The 11,602-nt window shown below is 50.5% G+C and overlaps 1 protein-coding gene across 3 annotated transcripts; it reads right to left on the minus strand.

The window, feature by feature from the left end:
* Positions 1–263: 263 nt before the first annotated feature.
* LOC112289957 (protein transport protein SEC16A homolog) lies at positions 264–11,021 on the minus strand. 3 transcript variants are annotated; one of them, XM_024535738.3, is made up of 16 exons: positions 10,935–11,021; positions 10,592–10,717; positions 8,461–10,360; positions 7,688–7,951; positions 7,118–7,246; positions 6,693–6,815; positions 6,308–6,478; positions 5,917–6,042; positions 5,692–5,826; positions 5,226–5,353; positions 4,785–4,899; positions 4,074–4,382; positions 2,715–2,840; positions 2,140–2,399; positions 952–1,964; positions 264–510 (listed from the first exon to the last, which is right to left on the minus strand). In XM_024535738.3, exons 3-15 carry the CDS (start codon positions 10,195–10,197, stop codon positions 1,214–1,216), a joined length of 4,374 nt encoding a protein of 1,457 aa, XP_024391506.1. In that variant the 5' UTR covers positions 10,198–10,360; positions 10,592–10,717; positions 10,935–11,021; the 3' UTR covers positions 264–510; positions 952–1,213. The 3 variants fall into 3 exon arrangements, with proteins under 3 accessions (XP_024391506.1, XP_090111173.1, XP_090111172.1); XM_090255047.1 differs by having other exon boundaries at positions 264–839; XM_090255046.1 differs by having other exon boundaries at positions 10,492–10,717.
* Between the last annotated feature and the right edge of the window lie 581 nt (positions 11,022–11,602).

The following is an 11,602-nucleotide window of genomic DNA, read 5'->3' on the forward strand; positions in this document are numbered from 1 at the left end:
AATTTATCTAAACGGAATTCTATCCTAACCAATTTCAAGGCATGTCCCACAAAAAGGAGGATGGACATTTCAAATCAAATAAATAACTGAAGCATTCAAATATAGGATTTGTTTACGGAAACCGCTGAATCTCGTCTGCAAGCAATACAGCACCACAACAAAACACGTCACATGCAGGCATTGCTACGCCCAATCAATTCGCCCTCTTACAAAAACTAAAAACCAAACAGCACAAACATGATGGCCCACCAATGCGACACCACTGCCCAACACAACCTGCGTCGTAAATGAATTACAAATTGCGATTTTGTACGTGAGTCACATCCTCTAATTTTATAATTCCCTACAGATAACTATGCTTCGCAAGCTAATAAGACATGTACACGAAAAGAAAACCAAAACCAAAAACACAGGACCAACTGTGCTTGCATTACAACGTCTGCTGCGTCATTACGCCCATCGTAACACAGCTACCCTCCTCTCCCCAACATCATTCCGCCTGCTGCGCCACTAAACAACCACCGCACAACACAAATTCACCATCATCGATTCCATATTCAATCCACCACAACCAACACAAACAACTGCCTCGCGCACACGCAATTTACGTCAGGGACTGGACCATGAGCGTGCAGAACGCACAGATATACTAACGCGAATCACCCTGCACTGACTACAGCCATCAAATGCCTCCACATATATGGTCCAAGAGACCCTTAGTCCTCACCCAAAGAATGAACACCGCACCCCTTTCAAACTAACTAGCCTCCCCATAAGCCTTCCACAATCCTGTGTGGAATAGCTTACCGTCCATGCAAAAATTAGCATCCCCTCTCCACCTACACAATCACCAACTGCTGCAAACGTCAACACAAGCCACCATTGCGCTCAACTTACCATCAGCATTGCCTCCCACACTCACAAGGTACAAACCAACGTCAAGACTATTACCAGCTAATGGCCCATATCCTCGCCAGCCACCGTTGTCACCCGATCGGTCCGCCAGTTGAGGACATCGCCCGGCTATCGTCCTCCCACTTAGCTCATTCATATCACCGCCACAAGATTCACCAGCGTGAGTACTTCTGCTACCGAGCGTTGTAGCACACGTGTATTCTAAGTTGCTGTATCTCATGCTCCAAAAAACTGGACGAAAGAATATTGAAATCAGCGCCTCAGCTTTCGCGAGCATCACCACATCGTCTTCCACAGCCTAAAGCTCTACCTCCTGCGTCTCCTCTCCAGTCACAGAACCGACCGACTGACTTTCTCCGAACTGCTGACCTGTCATATGTCTGCTGAGATCCCGATTTTCACCACCTGTACTTGGAACGCCTAAAGGCGGTGGAGGAGGCACCGGAACATCTCCCCCGCTACCCTTAGGTAAGGAAAAATTACTGTAACCAGATTGACCCACTGACAAAGATGCCGCATCGACCGTCTGCTCCGACCGACTCACCCTGTGGCGACCACTACAGCTCGCTCCAAACACGTCTTCCTCTCCAGGAACATGCGCATCCTGGAAAGAACTTGGGTAACCCCCCCATGAAGAAGACCTCGTATGAGCACCTCCAAACATACGAGCTGCCCCATCAGAACTTAAGTCAGCACTTTCTGCCTTCAAAGATGCACGCCCATTGTCTGCGCTCCACACCTGGGGGTTCATACAATATGTCGGGGGAGGATAGCCCACGCCTGCGCCCATGTTGGTATTCGAGCTCGCACTGTCCGACAATAGACCGCCATAGCCACCTACATCACCATTTTTTGAACACCCGCCCACAAAGCTCTCACCCGCATCGCCGTTGTTCTCCTGGAAAGGACTCCCAGGGGCAGCACCTGGAACGAACATGTTGGCGACCGTTGACGTCATACCCGCACCTGCCATTGGAGGCGGCATGAGGGATCCTGTCACCGACTTCACGGGACCTGTTGAACCCCCCTTGTTAAAAGTATCCACGTACCTGACAACAAACAATGCGCGTGTCAGAAACCGCTGAGGGCTACGGGATACGCCATACACGTGTCTATCACCAGCTCTTTCGGAGAATAACATGCACAATTATGGGTACCAAGGTCCTCAAACCACAAATATGACGTTCCGGGACTACATGCACAGACTAAGTGCCACGAATATACCTAGACCGAACGCCACCACCTTGCCGACGATTGGAGTAATGGTTGCCGCCAATCGGTGCTAGGGGTGGCGTCCCTGGTTTTGAAGTTACGGCTTGAGACGATCCGTGAGCTTCTTCTTGGAAAGGACTTGTTCCCGTGAACCTGGAAGCTGTGGGTGGAGGTGGCAACGGTGCACTCTCAGGGGCAGGATCCACTCCTTCTTCGACCCACTTCTTTAGGTTCTCATCGTAATAAAACTTGTTTGCATCTCCCAACTTAGCCTGCCAAATGGCACCAGGCGTCCCTCCTTTAGACACCCCAACAGTCAGACATGACTCATACACGACGGGGATCCTTCAACCCGAGAGCGCGCCCACACGGCTATGCCTTATGCAGCCAGAAAGCAAGCCGAACTCTCACTTGATCTTACACCAAGCTAGTCCTCGACGCCCAAACACATTGTGGACCACGCATCCACGCAACGACTATCACCAAAGCTCCCCGACCTACACGGAAACAAAAAAGTAACACCCTACCTCTAGCAAAAGGGCACACGACTCAATCAAAATAACGTAGAACAAGGATTTCCTTCCCACCTCTTTACTATTGGAACTCCACAGCCCCCTTGCCCTCTGCAGAAAGGTGCTGCCCAGCCGACCGAGTCCCCCCAGACTTAATCCGCCTGCCCTCGAAGATACTCCAGACTGCCCTTCAGTCTCTCCCTGGTTACATTTCAAACCATATCTGTCAGCACGTTACACCACGCAGCCATACCACGCCTATGCCTCAGATGCCAAACCGCCTCCAACCCAGAATTGTAAAACCAACAGACGCACTGAGCCTGCAAGTATTCTATCCCTTCACGCGTCAAGTAGCTGTGCTGGACCCGACGCCACACGCCCCAAGTACCGTACCGTACACTACTACAGATTACTCTCTACCATAGCCCTGACCTTTTCTTCCTCCACTCCTACAATGTAGCATGCTGAAGCAAGAGCTAAGTGGTCAGAGCTTTTGTCTCCAAAACGTTGCATCCGACCAAACTCGTCGTTAATTTCTTTTCCTACACTTATTGACCATGTTATCGAAGAGGAAATTCTGTCAAACACGCATCCACATTAATCGCTCGATAGCAACACAACACTACATAGCACTAGCACATTTCAAGACACAAGTGCCGCCCACATTTCGAAACGGGGGCAATTCGGCGTTGAACTTCTCGTTCAGGGATTCCAAACGAGTGCACCCACATTCCATACGGCGACAACTAAGAGAAGACCGGTGCGCCTTAAAAAGGTTGCAATTCCAACACGGACCCCCACACGTTTCTGTTTGCATCTCATGTCCTGAAAGCTGACACACCACAATCATCTCAATTTTGATCGACAAACAGATGCAACCACAACCCGCCAAATTGCAATTCTCTGTGGAATTAGATGGCGCACAAGGCCCATAGCTTTTTTGACATTGTTGGATGTGCTGCGTAAACCCCAACTGGAGCAGGTCGCTCCAATGCACACTGGACTCATAAATCACCTCCACGCTTCACGTCTCATATATTCGTAATCAATCCGAATGCTGAATCACCTGCGCCTTGAGAAAGGTAGGGCAGGCAAAGTGCACACCACCTTTCCCAGGGTAGAACCGTGACAAGCCCCGCTGCAAGCACATGCCGAATAGTGCAAAGCCACGCCTACGAAATCAAGCTTCTAAGCACGACCCCGAGGGTCCATCCAACGAGGCATTCACCGTGCACCGCATAACTAACCATTGCACCGTCCAATTGCTCCTCCGTCAACCTTACCAACTTTCATATGCTGGCATTCAAGGTCGCATGACTACCACAAACATTGTACCATCAAGGCACCAACACGCACAACTGTACGGCCACACCACTCACCCCACAAGACACTCACAACTCACAAAAAAGTCGCAACATCCGCGCTCACAAATACCTGCTTCGCATTCCTGCCCAACTCTGACTCAGACTGGCTGCGACCTGGACCACGGTTCGGTTCTTGAGGCACCCGCTCCATGGAGCCTGCGATACACACTGATGGCGCTATTTCTGCACCTGACCGCTGCCCTCCGCTGCTATTGGGGCGTGAGCTCTGGCCCCCGTAATCATCCCCCTTATCCAACGCTCTGTACCCAAATGAATCTCCTGCTGCCGGACCGGATGGAGGAGGACCTCCTATCAACTTCAAAATGCCCCAATCCATGGTGCCCTTAATTCTTTCCACCAACTTCGATCCATGACCGTCCTGTACACACAAATATCCCACAACATTCAATGCCGCTGCCTGCTCATACTATTGCCTTACAAACCATGTTCCTTGCCCGACACTCCCTTCACCAAGAAAGCATTCGCCATTCCACCAAATCCTTCTGTGTGGCAAAATCTCATGCTCCAGCGGAAAACTTCTTTCTGTCCCCTCCTCCAGAAAACACCTGGGAAACCATCTTCAAATAGACAGCCCAGAATCCTTGGACGATTAAAGGCCCCCCATACCCAATTTGCCATCAAATGCTTCACCTATACCCAACCTCTGCTGTCCTGAAAATGAGGGGTACATCACGACCCTCACTTCCTGCATCGTTTCCCCTAAGCGTATGCAACAAACAAAGAGACGCAGCGGATAACGCAAAAAGCTTCATCCACGCACCTGCAAATGCACCCGAAGCCTCTCCTCCATTTGTGTTGCAAGAGCTTTCCAGGCTTCCACCTCGGGACTCCGGATTCCTGCCGACTTCAACGTTTTCAACACCGTTTGACAGTATCTGCGCATCCAACCACGATTCATTGTCAGAATCATCGAAACCTCTGCTACTCCGCTGCTTTACTCCTCCAGGGCTTCACCGACTGCCACACACCAATTCCAAAACACATGTATTCCAGCATTTCCACCCTCAAGGACGCGTCATCCTCCAAGATACCACTCAAGCACACAACTGCATGCTGCATTCATAACGTCCCCTTCACCTGTATCCACCCGCCCCCACACCCCGTTGTGCCAGGTTCTACCGGCTTATGGACTTAGCAAAGAAAACACTAACTGTACGATACACCATAATGCGGGATAGCAACTCATCACACCCCCACATACTTTAGTGAGTCTCCAGCCTTCCCGCACTCAACCAGCATTTCAGCATAAACAAGCTTGTACGGCTGAAACGATATCACAACACTCTGAGGTTTCCCCAACACTTTCGCGTGTTCGTAAATCTCTGTTCTCTGTCCAACACAAAACACCCAGTCAGAAAACTCACTGACGCGACTCCACAACCACTCCAACCCCACGCACACTGCTACATGCAAACAACGATCGGGCTCCGTACACCCACTTTCCCTTCCTCTCCAACCAAGCTACGAGCACGCCACCAACACCTGACCAGGAAAGCGCTCAACCACAACCAACGACGTGCACACCACCGAAGCACCGACTCCTCCCACACCGCACATTTCTGCTCAACACAAAAAAGACCTCACGCCCTACGTACCTTCACACCACGACCACGCAACGCAAAACGCATACACTGCCCTACTCAATTCCCACAAACCAGGATGCTCGCCTGAATGGCCTCTGCTGTAACAAACGTTCGGGGATTCTTGCAATGATCACCACCAATCAGACACAACCTTGCATTTCCAGAGTACGACGCTAGATTTGCATCGGCAACCAAATAACACAAATGTGCAGCTGCTACCTGCAACACCACATCAACCATCGCATCAGACGACCATGTGATCCCTATTCCATCTCCCTCACAAATGCATCACCCACGAAAATCGCCTACCTCCCCACGAACACCCCACAATCGATCGCCAAGATGCAACATCACACGCTCATCTCCTTGCGTGCGATTGGCTGCCATCATGGCAATATTCTCTCGCCACTCGTCCAGCATAGCCCCTTCTTCGTCCTGCATTAGTCGACCACCACAGTCAGACACCATCATCTGCCGCACAAATATACTCATAACCTTGTTCAGCCACTAAATTCATGACCCTTGCACAAACAACCGACCCGCTCCCTCCGCCATTCCAGAGGTGGAAAACCTCCCCAAGAGAGTGAAACAGACACCTTCACCCAGGCAGCTCTGGATCCGTCACCGAGTGCTCCCAAATAAATCCAATGAAATCTGTGACAAACGATTGACCTCTCGATGTCTATTAACGAATCAACACCTGGCTCTCATCGCTGGCAGCTGCTGTTCCACCCATCGGACTTCCTGTCTGCGCCCTGGGCGCTGCAAACACCTCTGCGGGCTGCCCGGCAAGAAGCAGACTCAGCGTACGTAGAGGAGACCCAGCTACAAACTGTCGCCGAGCCATCTCTGTCACGGTGTCACAAAACAACTGCATAACAACGTGCCATTCGTCAGCCCCAACAAATGCCCACCATCCAACCCATCCAACCCCCACGCTATCAATACATTGCAACAACACTCACGTGTCCACCACAACCCACTTACACTCACAGCTACAACTCCATACTGTCCCTCAAGCGACTACAAGCTATTCACACCGGAAAAACCGCTCACGTCAATGCATCGGAACTTCGGACGTTTACCTTTTCGCCTAGTTGTCGAGCAATCACGAGCGCAATACCCCACAGCTCGCCCTCCTGTGCACACCTCAATGCATCTTTTCGCTTTCCACATACCAGCGACTTTTCCACCTCCGACGCTGTGGCCTTTTCATCACCACCAGGATAAGATACAACATCAACAAAAACAATCTTTAAAATAAACAACAATATTTACAAACTAAATAAGCTTCGTGGTTTAACAACATAAAGGAACACCCATCTTACAAAACCTTCGGCAATCAACACAAACACTACAAAACTCCTGAAACAGGTCCGATACAACTGCAACACCAAACTCCAACCAACGCGACCACCTCCACGACAGATGGCTAACGAGATTATAACAGCGTCTGTGAGACCCAACCACGCCCGGATACAACAAACTCTCACAGCCCGACGACACATACCTGCAGTTGCTGCTCCGAGGGCACTCCACGCAATCCAGGATGCCTCTCAACCATTCCTGCATATGGACTTTGCTCACCTCCAGCACCTGCCAACAGCTTTGCTAGTGCTGCTTCTGGCCCGCCGTCTTCCTGCATGCCCACACCGTAGCAGAAATAAGACAATGTGCCCTTCAAACGTCTCCTCAAACCAACGGATAGGAGTTCACCTCAGATGTGATTATCACGACGCGTCCAAGTCAAGATCTGGATCCTAACCCTACAAACACGTTTTGAAAATCTAAATCCACGAAAATGCAAAATCTTAAACATTTGCTCCCATGTCAGATACACCCTCGCAATTCCTACGTCGACTCAGATATACTCCCTTTCCAAGCTTCGTGGATTACCCACAGCTATCACCCTTCCGTAACAACCAACGCATCCGTAACCCATCACGAATCATTTCACACGAAACTCGCATCACATAACTTCAACATCCCAAACGCAGCAAGGTAGCTGCACGTCCCGACCCAAGCCCCAAAAGCATGGTCAGTCACTGTGGGGCAAACACGCCATGGCATCACGACCCACCATTGCAGAGTTCCCCGCGTTCACGCCGGATGACCGCAACTTCCCATAATGCTGGCATGCCACCTTCAGAACTCCCAGCAGAAGCCGCGAAGAGTCATACGGTGATTGAGCAGACATCCGTTCGTCAATCCACCTCATCAACTCTTTTGGGCTACCTCCACCGCCCAGAAAGGGACCTGCAAACGTTGATTCCTCAGAAAGGTGGGTCTTCAGCCTCGACACTTGAATAGGGCCCGGCATCCACGCCTCGCCACTCGCAAAAGCCTGCTCCACCATAGCCATCAAAACGGCAAGGCCACATATCATATCGATATGCCAACTTTAACTGCTCAACGATCACCCGCACTAGCATTCAACTGATCCGCTCTTTTTCCACTAAGTTGTGTATAACGAACTTCAAATGTTTTACAAATCCAACCTCACACCAAACCAAACCCAAACAAATGCATAAACAAGTAACAAAACGCCTGTCAAGAACTGCAACGGCGACATATCCTGCGCTACACCCCCATCGCTACCAACCTCCTCCCAAACTAAACCTATCACGAAACCCCAACTCATCCCCTGCCCGTCTAGTGGACACCGCGACTCCAAATTCATCACTCTTGCTGCATGTTCTTACTCACTCCAACGCGCTGCAAGCCAATTCCACATCGTTTCTCAAGTTTCCAGCTGCTTTTGTCCACCACTGCAATCCTAAACCCGACAACGCGAGGCTGCTGCCATCACCACCACCATCCAATCGCATAATTCCTTCCACGCCAACCACATACCTGATCACCGTTACTTGTGTGATCCCTATGCTTCATGAAAATAAACCTCCCTCCAAATCCGAACGCTGCAAGCGAGACAGGCGGTCGCCCCACGCAAGTCCTTATCGCCTCTTGAACGCTCTTGGGAGGAGCAGCTGTAGGATTCGTGAATTGCTGATACTGTTTCAAGTGTGAGGCGTAGCCCCAAGGCTGCTGCGCCTGCTGCGTGTAAGCGTTGTGCCCGCAAGTTGCGGTATAACTATACGGAGAAGAGTATGAATCCGAAGCCAAGCTCTGGCTAGCAAACTGCTCCTGTTTGTTCAAGGCAGGGACTCCCCAATTCCGCTCTCCATTCACCTGCGGAGCATAGAAAAACGACGCCTCACCTGCTGCCGCATTGTTGTGTGTTAGATCCCACTGCCACTGCTTCGTTTTGCGCGGATGTGCTGATGACTCCGTGCTTACTGAATTCACACCTCCTGATGTGTATCCATCGTCCATGACGTTTGCACCATCACATGCATATCCCGACAATCCCTGAGGCTGCTGCTGCTGCTCATTACAAGCAACCGGCTTCTCACCGTAAGATAAATCGTTGGACTCGTTGCCGTAAGATTGGGCCTGCTGCTCTTGTTGCCCATGCCAGGATTGCTGCCCGCTGTAATCCTGAGATTGAGTATCCGAGCTGCTCTCCCAAGACTTGATGAAATCCGGCACAGCAACCCATGTCTGCGCGGCATAGTCCCATTTCCAACCCGGATACTCATCTGGTACGGTTTGAGTTGCAGCAGATTGCGTATCCCAAGACTGAGACTGCCCCAACCCTACCTCACCTGCTACGCCTCCATCCTGCTCTACGGAAGTTTGACCCTCGTCCGGCTGAAAAGCGTTTGCTTCTGGTATAGCCTGCAAGTCATGCAGCTCCACACACCTTCCAGTATAACCTGCATCCTCTGAACCAGCTGCAATTGTGCCGTAGCCCTCAACCTGTCGCCACTCGCCCGCTTGATGATCGTAATGCCATCCTGGATAAGGATCCGAACTTTGTGCTGCCTCGGTGTCGGTAAGCGCCGCCACAGTTTGCCCCCCGTGGACCAGGAGACCAGACCACGTTTGCACCTGCTGCGCGATTCCAGTGTCGTTCTCCGCTGATGCTTGAGGCGGTGCGACCTCTGCCCCTGCCAGAGATGTACCCGTATCAGGTGACCGCTCGTAGATGTCGGGCAATGCTTTCTCAACCACTGCCGCGGCGGGCGGTTCGAACTGGGTCGCCATGACGCCCATTCCTCCCGCAACCAAGGGTTCCGATCCCGTACTTCCCCACTCGAAAAAATCGACATTCAATCCCTTTTCCACCGCCCCGGAGCTTTGAAGTGGCCCATCAGGCGGGAAACCGCGCTGAATGGCAAGAAAGTCTGAGAACGACCCAAACGACTGCTCCCCCAACGTGCGCGCGCTCACTGCACTGAAATCACTCCAATTCTTTGCTTGCGCCTGCGGGCGGGAACCCTGCGGCGCACCTGCTGCTTCATCCACCCCTGCCGCTTCCGGCACCGGCTCAATTGGCGCAGCATCGTCCACCCCAATTCTTGCGCCAACTTCTTCCGTCACATTTCCGTTGCTGTCTGCCGCAGCCTCTGCATCCGCTCCCGTTTCCTGTTCGTTCAAATCGAGCTTCTCGCACCGACCAAACAGGGCTTCCACTGGATCGTCCGCCATGGGCACCCCGGATCCGTCCCATGCTTCTAATCCTATCATTCTCCCCCAAACAAGACCTCAAACCGACTTCGTCTACGGCGCCCACGGGCTTCGGATTCCCAAGGAGCACAGCCTTGGTACCACCCTCATCCACGCTTCAAACCATCCACAGGCAAACCATCTCGGCCCAACCCCTACTCCTCCTCCATCTCCACAGTAGCCCCTGCACCTCACACATCGCAGCAACCATTTCAAAACCAAAGTGTGTCGGAATCTTTTCAACCTTAAGATAGTTTTGATCTACATGCCAACTTCGTTTAAGTCTATTCAGTAGAACCCGTTGTTGGAATTTACGGTAGTTCTCATCGAATTCGGAGCCGTAACGTGTCTCTGAGCTGCATATAGCATTGATGGCGATACCATCGTAGGTTGGATTTAGATAACAGTTATTAACCTCTGCAAGTACGTTGCTGCCTGAGCTCGATTGGAAATAAGTGATCTGATCGCTGGTTCGGAGTTTTTGGGGACGGATGACTTCCCCGCCGTCACGACGTTAGCACTCCTACATTTGGTGATGCAACTGCACAAGCCAACTTGAGTTCAAGGTTTCCATAATCGACCAGAGGAGAGCGGATGCGCAGAAACATAATTCCAATTTCCACTACAGCTCTAGAGTCTCGAGGTCACTCTCTCAACTGTCCAGACCGTCGTCATCCAAATTGAACAATCAATAGTCTATACACCAACAGGAGCAAAACACCATGTTCATCAACTTTTTCTCCTGCACCGGTGAGCACCTGCAGAGTTGTACGCAAGCGCGGAGTTTTAGAGCGGCGTGGCTGCTATGGAGCAATGGCATGCTGGTGGACTTGAAAACATGCGGAATGCTGAAAAGGGAACGAAACTGGTAGTCTTCGTCGTTTTTCTCATCGCCTCCGCCGTCGCCGTCACCGTCCTCTCCTTGGTTTTTACCGTCGCCGTCGCCGTCGCAGAGGTTTTTGTCATTCTAATTCCTGGTTCCACGCACAATTTCTCATTCTTGCTGAATCTACCCAGTTCCTTACGTTGTCTTTACCTTTCTCATCTACCTATGCTTTTCGCTGCCTTTTTTCTTTTTCTTCTTTTCTTTTCAGTTTTCTATTGCTTCCTTCGATATTTCTTTATTTCTTTTTCTTCTTCCTCTTTAGTTGTGAAAGAAGTAAAGAAAGAAAGGTAAATTTATAGGTAGATCACACAGTGTGGAAATTCTCAATGCATGAAACGGCTTTGGTCATGTTAAGTAATGTTTAAACTAGGTGCTAGTTGAAATAATGATTTTAATTTGAATTATGTTAACAGTTGAATTAAGTTGTAATTACTAAATCTAATTTGTAGGATGATAATTATTTTTTGGATAGTGATTGTATCCAAAAATCTGGTTAAAAGCATAACTAAAAGCACTTATTATCACAAATTTTGTGTCAAG

This window comes from Physcomitrium patens, chromosome 12, assembly GCF_059467195.1.
Source record: "Physcomitrium patens ecotype Gransden chromosome 12, ASM5946719v1, whole genome shotgun sequence".
NCBI classification, from domain to species: domain Eukaryota; kingdom Viridiplantae; phylum Streptophyta; class Bryopsida; order Funariales; family Funariaceae; genus Physcomitrium; species Physcomitrium patens.